Genomic DNA, 17809 nt, shown 5'->3' with positions numbered 1-17809 from the left:
GTATCTGCTATATCGTTTTTGGGTCCATGTGTTCAGGCACATTTTCCTCACACGATCTTTCCGTTTTCCTCGGAAACTCCACTACTTTAGTCTGGTCCTTGTCACCTGGGATTTGTAATTCAACGAATTAGATGCAATTATTATGATCATTAACCAGAAAACTTTTTAGCCCTTTCCTTTCTGGACATTCAAAGATGACTCCCCCCCACCCAAAGATGACTTCTATATGTTCGTAAAGAACAGAATATTCCACGTACACACGTACGTGTGTGTGTACGTGTGCCCTCTCTTGTGACCTAACGTCACAAGACGCTCTCTTGTGACCTAACGTCATACAATGTAGGTCACCTGTTGCATTCCTGGCTACAAATGAAAGAGTGTCTTTTGCTAAGGCAGCAAAAATTAACAAACACTACGATAAACTAAGGCTAAGAACCTCTTTAAATAAAAAAGGCTCTCGTAAAATTGGTATGCATCCTTTTGACCTCCTCGAATGCCCTTTTTTGAGGTTACTCAAATGCTAAGTGCATCTGAATGCCAAAAGGCCTAAAGACTGTTACCGGTGATAAACTAGTTGGATTCGGGAAGGAACATCTTTGACCGCAAGTGTAATTGTATTTTTAAAAGATGAAGATCTTGTTACCATGGATATCTTTGCCCCAGCGGAGAAAAACCACAGCACAAAAGCAGGGCTCGCCCAAGACAGGGACAACCACCTGGCGGACAGAGGCGCATGCGTGACCCAATTTCCCGCCCCAGGGACAGGACGGCTGTAACCGTCGCCCCGTGAGCACGACAGAGAAGCGGGAAAAACGGACAGACCACAGCACACGTGCCACCAGCCCCCACGGCAAGCACTTCCCAGCGGGCAGGCCACCCGCACTCACATAAAACTCTAGCCCGGCCTTGGGTCTCAGCCGGAGGGAGGGCAGGTCACTGAGGGAGCGGCTGCAGTGCAGCTTGGCCAAGAAAGTGTCCTGCAAGGCACTCAAGACAGACAGCTGCCGCGGCTTGTCTGCCGGAGGGCGCAGCCACCGCTTGGGAAGTCAAAGCAAGACGCGCAGTTAGCGGAAAGCATTGGTTACCGTGTCTCGTTAGCTTTCGAGCCCGCGTTTCTGATTAGAACTAGGAGGCCGCTGTGGACCCCCTCACTCTAAAAGGCTGAGCTCAGAGAGTCTTCAGAAAAGTCTGCGTGCTATCAGTGCGATCAGTAAAGGGGGGTGAGGGGAGAGGAAAGACGGCAGGGGGCGGTCTACCACCGCCCTGTGCAGATGGCCAAGGGCATCTTGGAGCATTATCAGGAGTTACCGAGAACCCCTAATGCCGTGTCACGCGTTTCAAATACTGGGTGCAAGCCCCACCTCGGGTTCAACGCGCCTCCTCCCCAGATCACCGTGAACTTACGAAAAAGGAGTGGTCCTTCAGGGTGGGCGTCTCCGGGGTCCCCTGGCTGTACATGGACATTCTCCTTTGCAGGGCTGCGGCCTTGCTCCCGGCGCCCGAGGACGGGGCCATGTCCTCCACGTCAAAGGGGCTGCAACACAACAGGTCCCCGTGAACGCACGTTTGTTAGGTCGCCTCTAACCCCTGGACCGCAGGCCGAGAAGACACCTCATTATACTAAAGTAAACTCAAAAAAGTGGGAACTGGGCTGGCCGGGCGGGCGATAAACCAAGATAAAACAAAGTGGAGCAGAAGACTGAGTCCAGACCCCTCCAGGGGCCAAGGTTATCATCGTGGCATCAAGTGCAATTCACCTATACACCCAGCCATTAGATAAATCTGTTTCTTGGTTAGTGTTAGACATGGAAACATATTAATGCTTGTCCAGTACAAGATGTCAGTCTGTAAAGATTCTTTGAGCTTTATGTTGGCAATACAGGAGAGTAACGTGATTGTTCTAAAGACAATGAACGTAGACTCCTGTTCGTTTCTGGCAACACAGAGCCTGTTGCGTGCGGGACAGTCTGTCCACCGTCACCCTGTTTATCATCACGCCATCTGGTTCGTCCAGCGAGACAAACGATCTTGCCTTTGCCACACCGATGACTACAGCTGACGTGGAGGGAGGCTGGGCGAAAGGTGCCCACAGGGGTTCATGGACAAGACAACGGGGTCCTTGTTGCTTCCATACCTCACCCTCTATGTCGGAAAGAGGACCCTGAACATCGGTGCCCCGCACGTCACGCGTGCATGGAAATATACCAAGGACACAGTGTCAAACGTCGTGGGCAACCAGTGTTTGATGGCTTACGACCTTTCTCATGACTTCAGAAAACCACCTTTAAGTTCACTGCTCTGACGAAAGGTATCTCTTCCTCTCTGGCAATTTTCTATTTCAGTAGAGTGTGAAAGATACCGAGAAGTTTCCCAGAGCAGCATAGGGCACACGAGATAAAGAGGGACAGGCAATGAAGACATTATAGAGAGAATCGGGATTTTTTTCCAAGGGTGAAATATCTCCTTTGGACAGTTATTTTTCTTCCAAATTAGCTTAAGAGCTGTATTTGTTTTTTTTTTCTAATTTTTTAATGTTTACTTATTTTTGAGAGACAGAGAGAGGCAGAGCACGAGTGGGAGAGGGGCAGAGAGAGAGAGAGGGAGACACAGAATCCCAAAGCAGGCTCCAGGCTCCGAGCTGTCAGTACAGAGCCCGACGCGGGGCTCGAACGCATGAACCGCGAAATCATGACCTGAGCCACCCAGGCACCCCAGAGCTATGTTTCTTTATATACATTGAAAGGTTGAGAAGGAGGGAAGGCAGCAGAATAAACAATTTTCAGGCAGGAAGTAGGAGAGGGGCAGACTGGTAAGACAGAGGCTTCTCCAGCTTATGGAGCTGACAATGTGCAAACGTCACCTGCTGAGCCGGCCGAGCAGAGCCTCAGGCCCGCGAGGTTCTGACACAGGTCTCAGTGGGACCCAAGAGTCTCCTTCTGTGACAAGCCCCCCCGGGGATGCCGATGGTCCCCGTGCCACCCTCTGAACAGCACTGGTCTGCAGCACGTATTTGTAACGTGGCAAAACTGAAAAGGGCCACTTACTACCAGGTGATCTCCAGGCTCAGTTTGATGGTGCCAAGGTCATTGATGTCAACCGCCACCACCTGAGGTCGGGCGGCAAACAGCTCTTTGGTCTCACAGGTCACACTGCCGACCAGGAGGTGAGTCGCGAGCCCTTTGAGTTCCGTGACCTGGTGAGAGAGGGACAGGGATGGCCTTACGTTGGGGGGGGGGGGAGGGGGGTGCTGGAGAAAGACCAGGGACGCTTTCCCCTGTTCTGCTTGGCCCGCTCTGGGCGAGAGCCGTGGTCTTCACGGCGGACTCGGGGCGCAGAGGGGAGTCTGCAAGGTGGAGGGGCCGCGGGCGGAAGTCACGAACAAAGGTCCCCACCGACGGGGTCACCCATCCGTGCACCAGGATATGACAATGACGATACTGAACCTTGATGGAAATGAACCCGACGATCAGGGGCAGGAACACGACCTCCTCTCCGTCCCAGCTCTGCTTGCCGTTGGCTTCTATTCTGCCTTTCAGTTTCCACCTCTGTCGGCCGTACTTCATGAAAATCTGGGGAGAAGACACCAAACCTCGGGTTCCAGGGGCCTCGCCCGACTTGCCACCCACACTTCGAGATACACGGCATGGGAATAAATCAGCTGCTGCTCCCCCCTCTTCCGTCCTCCTCGCCCACCCCCTTCTTGTGGGTCTTTCCAATTCCCTGGGGTCTGGGCGGAGGGGCAGATGGTGAGTGGGGAAGAGGCTTTTAAGAGGGAGCAAGGTCTGCTCTGCCAGGCAGAGGGGGTGGGGGCCCTCTTTGTAAAAGGTCAACCCGTGTCTCCTTGTTACCACGGTCACGGTGACCAGATCCTTCTCCTGGGAGAATACAATGCTTCAGTACATTAGCCGTTGGACCCCCCAGCTCCGTGAGCGGGAGGAGAAACCATCAGCTAAAATCTACTCAGCAGCCAGAAGCACAAAAAAAACCCCTCCTCCTCCTCCTGGATGAAGGAGGCAGAACTGGACAAAGATTTTGAAATCCGACAGACCCCAGGGAGAGGGTCTCCACTCTCTTTGCTCAGACAGCTCTACCGTTTAGGGGAAGATACCCTTCCCCCACACCCGCCCCAAGGATGATCATAGAGGGTTTTGGAGAAGACAGTTAGATGATTCAATTAGGGAAGTTCTCTTTTAAAGAGGGGAAAAGAGAAAAGCCTTTTTTACTTTCTGGAGTGTATCTTTATAAAGAAAGGTCTAGATACTAGTGTTCTTTAGTCCGTGATATTTACGAGCACTCATGATCCCGGACTGGCTCTTGCATCAGGAGGAAAGGCTGCTTTTAAGTACAACATTGGGACTGGGGAAAATACGAATACGGACCGTGTGGCAAATGCCAATGTTAAGTTAGCTGCGTTGAGAGTTGCACGATCCTGATAGGAAAGCATGTTCTTCCATTTTGGGGAAAATAATTATGGGGCAAAAGGTCACTATGCCTGTGCTTTGGTCTAAAATGGTTCAGCAATGGGGCGCCTGGGTGGCGCAGTCGGTTAAGCGTCCGACTTCAGCCAGGTCACGATCTCGCGGTCCGTGAGTTCGAGCCCCGCGTCGGGCTCTGGGCTGATGGCTCGGAGCCTGGAGCCTGCTTCCGATTCTGTGTCTCCTTCTCTCTCTGCCCCTCCCCCATTCATGCTCTGTCTCTCTCTGTCTCAAAAATAAATGTTAAAAAAAAAAATTAAAAAAAAATAAATAAAATGGTTCAGCAAAATAACGATCATAGTAGTAATAATAAGGCAAATGTGACATTATGTTAAAAATTGGTGTCTGCAAAAATAGATCTACCCTATGACCCAGCAATAGCACTGCTAGGAATTTACCCAAGGGATACAGGAGTGCTGATGCATAGGGGCACTTGTACCCCAATGTTTACAGCAGCACTCTCAACAATAGCCAAATTATGGAAAAAGCCTAAATGTCCATCAACTGAAGAATGGATAAAGAAGTTGTGGTTTATATACACAATACAATACTACTTGGCAATGAGAAAGAATGAAATACGGCCTTTTGTAGCAACGTGGATGGAACTGGAGAGTGATATGCTAAGTGAAACAAGTCATACAGAGAAAGACAGATACCATATGGTTTCACTCTTATGTGGATCCTGAGAAACTTAACGGAAACCCATGGGGGAAGGGAAGGGAAAAAAAAAGTTAGAGAGGGAGGGAGCCAAACCATAAGAGACTCTTAAAAACTGAGAACAAACTGAGGGTTGATGGGGGTGGGAGGGAGGGGAGGGTGGGTGAGGGGTATGGAGGAGGGCACCTGTTGGGATGAGCACTGGGTGTCGTATGGAAACCAATTTGACAATAAATTTCATATTAAAAAAAATTGGTGTCTGGATGAAGAGTATGTGGGGGTCTTCACCTCCAAACGTTCTCACTGGGGCTTCATTTTTCCCCCAAATAAACAAATGTAAAAGGAAAAAAAAAGGGCAATGTAAGAAACCAAATAATGGCAGCTGACTCCTGTCCCTCAAATCCCCAATTCCAGCAGGCAGATGGACACGATACTTACTTCATACTGATCTCCAGGACAGAGGCGAGCAAAACCAGCCAGACCTGTAAGCATGCAACAGAGACATGAGGTGCGGCATAGATGCCCCTTCACAAACCCACACTGGAACGTTAATAAACCAGAAGTGTCAGACCTTTGTGAAAGCTCATGGAATAGTTTTGAGGGACCACCCGAGGGGATGAGGGGACAGCTGAGAATCCCATCTATCACCGCCGCAGAGAACATTCCTGGCCGGGTTAACCAAAGATGGTGGTTTCTGGGGCAAAGAAGGCTGCTCGACAGGGACTAGAACCCTATGAACCTTTGGCCAGTTAGAAGTCCACCCAGCTTCCAGGACCGGAGAATTAGGGCCAGAAAGATACATTCATTTATTTACCCAAAATATTCCCATGAAAATAAACTGCTGTCTTGTTTTTCCTTCTGTCCCAAAGATTGGTGATTTCTGATAAGTGCCTCTCACTTGGGTGAAGATTCCATGGGCTGAGTCTGTCCCCCTTGCCTCTCCCCAGTTCACTCATTCCTGTGTTTTCCTATTCCTATCTACCCAGCATAATGATAATAGATAATTACGATAAGGACAACTAGACGGCATAATGCACCATCTAGTGTGTTATGAAATCACTTAAAACGGATTATCATCTATACAAAGGCAGTAATTAAGAAAACAAAAACAACCAACCAGATGACAACAACCCACACTCCCCATGTGGAGAGGGGGCTTCCCTTCGATCATGCCATCAGCACGTCCTCCCCCGGCTGGATCTGCTCAACCTGGGATCCAGCCCCATCTCTGATGTAGCAGCAAGAACAAATCATGTCAGGCCACTGTCGTGGGACATCTCAGGGACCCTGAATTTAATCAGTCTCTTTCTTTCTGTAGATATTCATTGAGACTCCGTGTGGGGGGATCTGTGCATTGGGGTAATGATCTGGAAATTAAGAGAGAGGTCACCGATACCCAGAAAATAGAATAAAATGTGATTAAAGTCCACAGGAATGAAACAGACAAGGACCCGAGGCAGTAAGAGGGGTTAAAGCAGAAGGTGACTTCTGTTTTATTTACCAGGGAGCCTACTCTAGGTATCAATTCCAATTTCATCACCTCTAAAAGGGCGGGGAGGTCACAATCTCCACCTCAGAGAGCTATTTATAAAGACAATCGATGGCCTCTGGTCCATAGTACGTGCCTAATGCATAGTAATGATTATATATTCAGGAATGGGGTCATACCATTCATTCATTCATTCATTCATTCACTTATTTATAGTTTATTTATTTATTTTGAGAGAGAGAGAGAGAGAGCATGAGTGCACAAGCAGGGGAGGGGCAGGCAGAGAGGAGAGACAGAATCCCAAGTAGGCTTTGTGCCATCAGTGCAGAGCCTGATGTGGGGCTTGAACTCCTACAAATTGTGAGATCATGACCTGAGCCAAAACCAGGAGTTGGAAGGTCACCCGACTGAGCCACCTGGGTGCCCCAGGTCATACTATCTATTGAGCATGTGCCATACATGGTTCATTTAAAAGATGTATCTATATGAAAAGGTAGCAAATCGATGCACATCAGACAGGGGGACAGCAATGGAGAGATAGTAAAAGGAGATGTTTTTCTATATTTTGAATTTTTGTAAGAATGTGTTACTTAGGTGTAATTCAACAAGAAACTCTATCTCATTTAATGCAGGCTAGTTTCTTGGGGGAAGGTAGTATTAGAACAACAGAATTTCACCACAGGCAAATGAGGGCATGGGTAAGCGGGCACTTCTGGGCAAAGGGAGTGGCCTGTATTCACGCATCAACATTTCCGGAACGCCTACTGCGTGTCAAGCACAAATATAGTCATGGGGAGGGAGAGACGCACATCACACGTGCACAATAAATGTAGGGACTAAACTCATCAATAGAGGCTTATCAGTAATCCTGGCTCTGCTTCCATGCCAACCACAAAGCAAAGTCTCTTACCCTAATAGGGACCCGAAGACACAGTTTTAATGAAGGAATGAAACAAATTTAATAAGAATGGGCAATTTTATTTTCTCATTTTCTAATGAAAAGCACCAATATAATTTTATGAAAAAAACCCTCCAGTTCAGAATTCACTACAAATGCTTACACACAATGGAATACTACAGAGCCATAAAAAAAGGATGAGATCTTGCCATTTGTGACAACACGGATGGACCTGGAGGGCATGAGGCTAAGTGAAATCAGTCAGGCTGAGGAAGACAAATACCATATGATTCCATTTATATGTGGAATCTAAAAACAAAACCAACAAAACATACGAGAAGCAGAAGCAGACCCATAACTACAGAGAACAAACTGATGGGTTCCAGAGGGGAGGCAGGTGGGGGGATGGGCCAAGTGGGTGAAGGGGAGAGTGCGAGGTACAGGCTCCCAGTTATGGAATAAGTCATGGGGATATAAAGCACAGCGTAGGGAATATAGTCAATGGTATTGTAACAGTGTTGTATAGGGAAGAACGGTACCTACAGTCACGGTGGACACAGCAGAACATATAAACCTGTGGAATCACTACGTTGTGCACCTGAAACTAATATAATATTGAGGGTCAACTATACTTCAATTAAAAAAAATTCAGTACAGGGGCGCCTGGGTGGCTCAGTCGGTTAAGCCTCGACTTCGGCTCAGGTCACGATCTCACGGTCTGTGAGTTCGAGCCCCGCGTCGGGCTCTGGGCTGACAGCTCGGAGCCTGGAGCCTGCTTCGGATTCTGTGTCTCCCTCTCTCTGCCCCTCCCCTGTTCATGCTCTGTCTCTCTGTGTCTCAAAAATAAATAAACGTTAAAAAAATAAATAAATAAAATAAAATTCAGTACAAATGTTTAGCTATCTTTAACAAGCTATTATTAATTATTATGTATGAATTATATTACGGTAATTAATATAAATATTAAAAATAATGGTCTCTGGTAAGGTGGGATGAAGAGGAAAATTAAGCGTTTGGCATTCAATAGTGATTTTTATTGGATTTTTTTTCAAATATCATGTGTTTATAAGAAAAAAGACATAAAAAAGATCACGTATGTTGGTTGGCGGGCAGCATCTATGCGGGGAACAGGCTGTTTGGATATTCATGACAATTTTTACAAAGTTTAGCACTGGATAGAGCGATGACATTATGACTTAAAAATTTTGGGTATATTTGCCAATGTTAAAAAAAAATTAGAAGGTACCATTTAAAAAATTTAAAACTGATTCGAGAACAATCCTGCTCTTTTTGTAGAGGCAGCCGGAGAGGAGATCATTTTGAACGGCTGGTATGAGAACGACCCTGGGACTCTCAGCTGCCTTTGCACACAGGGCGCCCATACGGCCAATGGACCCCTTGGTGGCCCAGTCTCCTCCAGCTGCTGTTTACGACCTTTGAGTTCCTAATTGTTTTTATGCGAGGGTATGTATGGTTTTACCCGTGTAAATTTGACCGCGATGGTATCACCACACAGTGGATCTTGCCTTCTTTGAATAGCCCCGTTAAGCTGTGAGACTGGAATGAATGACCGCCTCTCCCCGGTCCAAGAGGCACGGCCACAGTTAAGAGGATAGGGAAGGTGCATTTAGGCTTAAAAAAGGCACCCGCTGTTACCACTGTCTGTCAGTAGATGGCAGCAACTCACCACCTCCTTCTGCCTCCTTCCCCACCGAGCCAGGCCACTTAGGACTTTGCCAATAACTAGAACATAACAAGCCACTTTAAAAGATTTACTGAAATAAGAGCAGAATTTAAAAAGTCAATTTTCCCTAGTCATTTTCTGCAGGATTAGTCTTTTTTTTTTTAATACTTTGGGGAAAAAAGCACAATTGACTGGTTTTTACAAATCAGAATAGGGCAGATGTGCTGATTCTAAGAAAATCCAAAGTGCCCTTGAAAACCTGTGCAAATTAGTGCAGGTTTCATCCGCTGCAGGCTTACCTGTGCAAATACAACAGAAGCCTGGTTAAAAAACAAAAAACCCAAAACTGACAAGGTATGTAAAGGGAAAAATCCTTTGAAGGTTTTTTTCCCCCCTTTCAAAATTACCGGGAATTTCATATCTGAGGAACTTATCTAGTGGGAGAAAAGTACTTGGTAGGGATGTTTTTGCGCTTATGAGCCCATGTTATTAAAGCAAAATTTCTTAAAATCGCTTGTAGTGCTATCACACTGAGACCCTGATCACAACCATAATGTAGCCAATTGGCAACAGGCAGGCAAAAAACAGGTCCCGCCCTCTGCTCCTGTAAGCCAATCACCGTACTGGCTGCAGAATTAAAACCAACAGCAGGCCAATTGTAGTTACAGCCTGAGGTCTCTGAGGCCCGGCTGGAGCCTTGCTGGGATTTTCACAGTTGGGGAAATCTTTATGCTTTCTCAGTGGTTTTGTGATTACCGTTGCACAGTCTAGAAAGCTTTCATTTCGGCCCCTCTAAGGACCACTGGGGGCTAGCATCCAGGGATGGGTGGGGGTAGGGGACTTTTATTTCTATGGCTACCTTTGGCTGTTTTACTGTAAAACCTACTACTGATTGAACGGTCTTCTGCACCCCATTTGGAAGGCCCAGACACTAGACTAGGCAGCCGCTCACCTTTCCTTCCTTTGCTCAGAGACTTATCTGCCAGAACAATGCTCCCCACGTTTTCTAGTTCTATGATGATCTTCCGCTCCAGAGATAAAAAAGATCACACATGTTGACCGCATATACACAGGGAAAGGGGTGGCCGGGTATTCATGACACTGTGAACAAAGTTTAGCACCTGGTGGAGTAGTTACGAAGCTAGGGAAGTCACACTTTCTACTCCAAGGCAAAGAGCCAAGCAGCTGGCCAGCCAGGAGCTCTGCTACAGCCCTTCCTGATTTATTGACCAGGTATAAATAATGCAGATTTAGTAGCTCACAGGGAGTTCTCCCCTCTGCTGAGGCCTGACCCGCCCTGCAAGCTAGACGGGCAGGTGTAGGCGTGGGGACACACACCACCTGGAGGGTCACTGGAACAATCGCCGCGGGAGCTACTGTTCCCCAAGAGCCCACGTCTTTTCGTCACCGTCCTGGTTAACAAGACGCTCCCTCTTTAACCTGACATTCAAGGTGCTTTAAGATCCAGTGCCAACGCACGTCCGTAACTCTTCTTCCGGGAAGCGGCTCAGCCCTGCCAGCCCGCCTGCCATTTTCCACATGCTTTTCCCTCTTTGGTGAACGCCATTGCCTTGCTGTTCATGTGCCCAGAGCAGTCCCTCTCATTCGTGTTCAGAGGTGACACTGGGGAGCCTTCCTCCTTCTTCCCTGCTTCCGTCCCCCAAGACAGGTGAGTGGCACCCTTCTCCCCCCGCCCCCCCAGGCTTCTGAGATAATCCAGCCTCCCCACTGGTCCAGCAGGTGATTCGTTCCACTGAATGAGAACACGCTGGCTCATACTTCCACCTTCTCCAGTGGATGGGTGGAACTCAGACCTGGGGCCACGCATCGGGAGGCAGTGTAGGGTGTGGCCAAGAGCAGGGACTCCCTAAGTGTTTGATCAGTTGTTTTTATCATCAATCCAGCCACACCCCCACTGCCCCCCCCCCCACACCCAAAATGGTTGTTTTCTTCACGTTGGGTGGGGCAAAAAGGGAAGTGTGGAAGGGTGTGGCAGGAGGAAGTCGGGTTACCAGGTCTGAAAATATTATGAAATATCCTCAGTTTATGTCAATATGTTTGTTGGGGTAGTCATGTTTTACCAGAAGGAATAACAGATAAGAAAGTAGCTGAGGGTAAAGACATAAGACTTCTCGGCAGTGTGAGGACGCTTCCCTTTATCAAAAGAAAGGAAGATTTCCGTGCCGGTGTCACCCTTGAAAGGCTTCCTGGTTGTAGTTTCTGAGTCAGATTAGGGAAGTGAAAGGCCATGCTCTGAGCCACAGTTTATAGCGTCTGCTTTGCTCTCTTAAACTTCAGTCCTCCTCATATGGGACAGAGCGTGGGACTGGGAGAGGCCTGGAATTCAGTGTCAAGTTTGACTCCAACTTAGTGAGTACTAGGACAAGTCACTGAACGCCCACTTCCTGCCAATAAAATGGGGGGAGTTATCACCTCACCAATGATGGGTGCCCTGGAGAGCCGTGAGCACCAGAAATAGGGGAAATCTGGGACCCCCAGTAGGAACAGCGGGAAGATGTGCTGCCCGAGTTTCTCTCAGCGAGAGACAGACTAGTCTGCACGGATGGTGACCGAGCGTCGGGGGAAAGGAGAGGGAAGTGCTTGCTGCTAAACACTGATTCAGGGCAACTGTCTTCCAGAATCAGGCTGCTGCTGAAACCATCCTGAGAGTCTTAAAAGATCTTGCCAACTCCCCCCTCCCCCACCCCCGACTTGCTGGGTCTGGGGCAGGGCCTGAGCGGTTTTGGAACCTCTGACTCTCGTGAGGACCCAACATGAAGACAAGAAACGGAAAACTGAAAGGGCACGGATGCCCCACCTCGGTGGTACCGCCGGTGTTGAGATTTAACACCGAATCACAAACCAGTTCACTCTCAGGCCTGCCCAAGAGAAGAATGCAGCCATTGCAGACACTGAAGGTCAAGGTCACTGTTACTCCAGCAATAAACATGCAGAGTGGCTCTCGTGCTGTCACGGAGGGCCTGGTGTTGGACACAAACAGTGCCCCGCAGACTTAAATGACGGATTCCAAAACGAAAGTCTCCTGTTGAACACTTGAAAAAGTACCCCTTCTCTACTCCCTTAACTGCAAAAAGTAGGCAAGAGGGTGATTAAGTTCCCATTAGCAACAAGCCGGGGATCAGGCTGCCGACGAAACCCGAGGACCGGAACCGCCTGCGCCCAGCCCTCGCCGCTGCGGTCAAGGGGCGCAAACTCAAAACTCAACGGATTTGCCATTGCTGATCTGACAGCCCTGCCCGCGAGGCCCGGCAGATGCTCCGTCTGCTACAGCGAGCACGCCTTGTTTGTTCTGAAGATGCCGCGCTACAAATAGAACCCCATGATGCTTCTAGGTTGGAACTTGCCAGAGCAAACACCACAGACACACTGGGAAAAAGAGGAAAACGCAGAGACCTCTGTGGGTTTAACACTGGAGATGAATAAAAGGAAGTAACTGGTGGGTAGTTTACGGAAAACATGAGTGCAAAGGAGTAACTGAAGTGACACCACAGAGAAGCCAGAAGACAAATCTAGGTGTGGGATACTCTATACAACGGTTTCTATGCCAAGTCGACGGTAGGAAGAAAATGGGAAGGGTCTGTGTTAGGTGACAGCAAGCCTAAGAGAGACACCGAATGGCCACTTATGATGCCTGGACCTCATGTGGATCCCGATGTCAACATACCAACCATACAAAGCATTTTTGAGACAACTGGGAAACTTGGATCAGGGAACAGATTGATAACAAAGGCATGTTCGTTTCATTAGACATGATAATACTGGGCATTGTGGTTGTGGGAGAAGATGTCCCTCTTCTTTTTAAAAATTTTTTTTTACATTATTATTTATATTTGAGAGACAGAGAGAGACAGAGCATGAGTGGGGGAGGAGCAGAGAGAGAGGAAGACACAGAATCTGAAACAGGCTCCAGGCTCTGAGCTGTCAGCACAGAGCCCAACATGGGGCTCGAACTCACGGACCATGAGATCATGACTTGAGCTCAAGTCGGACACTTAACCGACTGAGCCACCAAGGCACCCCAAGATGTCCCTATTCTTTAAGGGATGCATATTGAAATATATACAGGCAGACTCATATCTGGGCTATACATCTTCAAAGGAAAAAACCAAATGAAGCAAATGTGGCAAAATCTTGCTAATTATTAAATCTAGGTGATATGGGGCTCGCTGTAAATTCTCTTCACTTCTGTGTATGTCTGAGATTCTGCCGTAATAAAGATTCAAGGATACAGGCAGGTCTCAGGACCAGGAGAAATGTCCTCTAAGGCAGAAGTCCCTCTTCTGGGGAGGGGTAAAGGTGGCGGCACAGTGCCTTTGCAAGAAAATAAAAATAGTGTGAGCTCTGTCTGTGGAGATGGCTCCTGACTCTCTGTGGGGGCAAAATACCTTTCATCTTTTTTTTGTAGTTTATTTATTTATTTTGAGAGAGAGAGAGAGAGAGAGAGAGAGAGAGAGAGAGAGACAGACAGAGCATGACCAGGGGAGGGGCAGAGAGAGAGGGAGACGCAGAATCCCAAGCAATCTCTGCTATCAGCACTGAGCCTGACACGGGACTCGAACCCATGAACCGTGAGATCATGACCTGAGTTGAGATCAAGAGTCAGACGCGTAACTGCCTGAGCCCCCCAGGCGCCCCGAGTACCTTTCATCTTGATGGAGAACTCCCCCAGCAGATTCTCCAGCTCTGCTTCAATGGCACACATGTTCTGTGGAGAGCACAAAAGAGTGGCATCAGACCTAGGCTTCTCTCCCACAACAGCTCAAGGCGCACGACGTTCTCTCGGCTGCAAACAAGTAACTAGTGCTTGAATTCCAGGAGACTCCTGGAGTCTCCAGCACTGCCGGAGAAGCCTTCTTAACAAAATGGTGCACGGGAAATTCAGAGCCTAGAACAAGTTCAATTATTTCCATGCGCGACAACGAGGACTGGGATGCTAGATAAGCGGGAAAGCAGTCTTCTCCTAAATGGAGAAGATCAAGGCTGTTACGTTGCTGACTCCGGGACCTACTGCAACAGAAGCCTTGCTGTGTTGCCTTCAGATGGTGCATCAGTTATGTCATCAAATTATGCCATGGACAGACGAATCCAGAACATGACATGCTGGAAGAACTGGCCCGGATTCTATGTAAGGTCAATGTTGGGGGGCGGGGCGGGGGGAAGAAGTTCTAGACAAAAGAGGCTAAAGAGACATAACAACCAGATGCGACCTGTTGACTTTCATTGCATCCTGATTTGAAGGACAATAAACTGAGACAGAAAAGACATTACTGGACCAAATAGGGGACGTCTGGAAATGCACAGGCTCTTTGATAACTCCGTTGAGTGGATTAATTTTCTTACTTGTGACAATGCTGTGTGTTTGTGCAAGGGATACACAGATTACACGGGTTGCCATTATGGGATCGGCGCTGAAATACTTACTGTAGAGTGTCATAATGTCTACTACTGACTGTCAAATATCTCAACAAGAAAAAAAAAAAAAGAAGAAAAAGAAAAAATTGGGCCTATGTGAGAGAAGGAAAGCAAATGGGGCAAACTGTTACCAACTGGTCAACCTCCGTAAAGGTAGATGGTGTTTATTACGCTAGTCTTGACTGTTCTGTCGATTGGAAATTTTTCTTAATAAAAACGGGGGGGGGGGGGCGGCAAAAATAGCACTGTGCTCTACGAGTGACGCGGGGCTCCTGAGGTGCCCGGAAGTGATTCCTGGGTGTGACGAGAGTCCTCTGCTGACTCTGGAGTTGAGGGGACACTGAAGGCAGAAGAAGGGACACTATCTCAGCGTGTGGTTAGACTCGTCATTGCCCCCACCCTGCCTCCTCAGTATCTGATGACCCAAACAGAGCCACTGGAGATCAGCAAAGGAAAAGCACCCTGGCGGGGGGGGGGGGGGCTCTCCCCACGGGGCCCCTCTGCAGGTCGACCAGCTTAAGCTCCGGAGACCACCTCGGCTGCAGGAAGCATCGGTGCCCATGTCCGCCCCCTCCCTCAGGCGGGGGCACCTGCAGGCTTCCCCCTCAGCAGTCAGCCTCCACGATGGGAGTGAGGGTGGGGTGGGGTGGGGCCAGCCCAGGGTGCTGACAGGGATGGCTCCCTTTACGTTTTGTTTGCTGAGAACTTCAGGACTGATCTGTAAGGCTACTGCCTCTCCTACTTGTTCCTTTGTTCTGCCCCAAAAGATCACTCTTCTGAACTGGTGCCTGAAGGGGACGCAAAGAGAATGGCATTGTCTTTCCCCTTGTAAGCTCTTAGTGCCTGAAACAGCTTCGCAAACCTGGGGGAAACTTCCCGACGTCTGAGCTCTGTGCTGCTCGAAAGCTTTGAAAGCAAACCCTCGGTATTATAAACCTCTTTTCTTAGAGCATCGTGTGTTTCTGTGAAAGAACACGTTACACTCTCCAAAAAGGCCAGTGATGTTATCCTGCAAGCCAGGATTGGCACCAGTGTCTTCAAAAAAACCTTGGGGCCAGCTAGTTTAGCGGCTGAGGACCTCTGTGGACAGGATTTGCTTCCATCTCGCCCGTGCAGCGACTGATGAACATGGCTGCACCTGCGGAAGCATCCAGAGCCTTCTTGCCCTAAACATTCTTTGCTATCAAATCCTGGCTTTGCAGTTCTGGGAAGACACAAACCCACCCGATGTCAAGTGAGGTAGGGCCCTGCAGAAATCCGACACTTTCTTCTCTGAGGCAGAAGTCCCTCTTGCTGAAATTGTAATCTACATCTTTGAATTTGCGAGCAGACTGTGATGCCATGTTTTGGCACTTGACCAGGGGCAGGTGTTTCCAAAACGGCTAGCAAATGTTCCAGGACAGGAAGCTCCTGCCGGTCCGTTATCTGCTCGTGGACTCTGAACGACCTCTATAACCGCTCTTTTGATTTCATGAATATGGAGAAAGGTGGTCTCATGAACCAGGGCTGGGCTACTTCTAAGCCAGAGATCCTCAACCCCTGGGTTCACCAACTTGGGCGAGGAAAAGAAACCCTCTGCTGTTTCCCAACCTCTAATTGAAACTTATCGTGTTGAAGCGTCACAAATGTAGAAAGGAAGCCCCAGCAGTATGACCAGTACCTGTGACTCTGACATGGACAGGAATCACAGGCATGTTCCTGGTCACATCATTTGTCCTAGGTACCTTGAAAAATCATTTATACTTTTTGCTGCTTTAAAATCTTATAACTTCCAACAAGTAGAGGCACTGCTAGATCTTATAACTTAACGTTGATGTGCTAATAAAGCGGCAGAACTAAAGCATAGCATGATAACCAAAATATTTTGCTTTTTAAGGTATTTTGACAACTGGACGGCTAATATTGAAATATCTGTTTCAGGATAATTGGTTTCTTTTGAATTCCTGGATTCTTTGTATTTTATTTCATGCATTTAAAAAGCGTTGTTCTGAAAGGGGAACATAGGTAAAGAAGCCCATTTCAGACCACGGAAAGGGACTAACGGTTCCGACCAGAGGCGCAGCTTGAATGACCATACAAAGTGACCCATGAGGTCCCTCCCGCCGCAAGGGCCGTGACAGACGCTCCGCTCTGGGAACTGTCCAGCAGACCCTCATGGGGCTGATGACTTCATTCATGGAATTCGATCGGTGAGCAGACTCACGGGCTAGTGAGACAAGCTGCTTTAATAATTCAGCTTTCATCAAAGACACTTGGTATCAGGTGACCCCAGGAGGACTGAAGCTCTCCCTGTGTCATATGTTTGAGCCTCAGAGACAGAAGCCAGGAGAGCACACTTCTGCTCAGGGTTCTTTATCTTGCCTCCTTTAAGATAGAAGGGAACTTCCTTACAAGAAAATAATCCTGGGCAGGAGGCTTAGCGATACCCGACATCCAGGGAAGCCATCTTTCCCCCCGGGTCTGTTCGACTTCCAGGAATAAAGCCAGATTCGACCACACACTAGAAAATTTGGAAGCGCACTTAAATGTCAAAAACCAGGGCATCGCGGCTGACTCGCGCATTCACTGAAATTTCCGACAAGCGTTTGCAGCCTACGTGTGCAGAGTACAAGGCAGCACGAGCACACAAGAGCGAATGGCTTCGTAGAATCTACAGTCTTAGGGTTTTACAAGCTTGCGAGCGAGCATGTTCCAAGGCACTAGGCAACGGGTGTCTGACAGGCGATGTTCGGGGACTGAGAAAAGCCAATAAAGGCTGCGGGGTCTAACGAAGACTCTGAACCAAAATACAACCGACCAAACTACCCAGCAGTCGTCTTAAATAATCCCACGGACAGCCTCAAACCAACAGGAGAGAGGCCAACAGTAAAACATCTCCCTGAAGACTAGCATGGGGCCGGAGACCGCCGCTCCCCTTGCTGCTGGCGGTGACCAGCGATTCCGACAATCCCGGGGTGGGGGGCCTGGGGGGCACTTAAGCTGCTGAGCAGACCTGCGCGTACCTCCGTGTACTCCCTGTAGCTGCGACTGATCTCGGACAGACTCTCCCGGGCAGCTCTGCTGGCCGGGGAGGCTGCGAAGGCTTGCTTCATTTTGCTGGCGCCGTCTTGGAGGCGTCTTTGGATACAGTAAGCTTCGTAGAGTTCGTCCACCTGTCAGAATCACAAGAGGGC

The 17809-nt window shown here is 48.6% G+C and overlaps 1 protein-coding gene across 7 annotated transcripts in view; it reads right to left on the bottom strand.

Moving 5' to 3' along the window:
* RIPOR2 (RHO family interacting cell polarization regulator 2) overlaps nt 1-17809 on the bottom strand; it is a 232957-nt gene that overhangs the window by 35535 nt on the left and 179613 nt on the right. For 4 of the 7 annotated variants that reach the window (XM_045057051.1, XM_023253612.2, XM_045057050.1 and 1 more), the window contains exons 7-13: nt 17639-17788; nt 13866-13929; nt 5571-5614; nt 3444-3569; nt 3045-3193; nt 1405-1534; nt 888-1037 (exon numbers count right to left, since the gene is read on the bottom strand). In XM_045057051.1, coding sequence (XP_044912986.1) covers nt 888-1037; nt 1405-1534; nt 3045-3193; nt 3444-3569; nt 5571-5614; nt 13866-13929; nt 17639-17788 — 813 coding nt within the window. The remainder of the gene's footprint in view (nt 1-887; nt 1038-1404; nt 1535-3044; nt 3194-3443; nt 3570-5570; nt 5615-13865; nt 13930-17638; nt 17789-17809) is intronic. The other 3 variants (XM_023253613.2, XM_023253604.2, XM_023253608.2) reach the window with 1 other exon arrangement.

The sequence above is a fragment of the Felis catus genome, chromosome B2 (genome assembly GCF_018350175.1).
Source record: "Felis catus isolate Fca126 chromosome B2, F.catus_Fca126_mat1.0, whole genome shotgun sequence".
Lineage (NCBI taxonomy): Eukaryota > Metazoa > Chordata > Mammalia > Carnivora > Felidae > Felis > Felis catus.
Note: the sequence above shows the minus strand (reverse complement) of the source record. Positions and strands in the feature narration are given on the sequence as shown.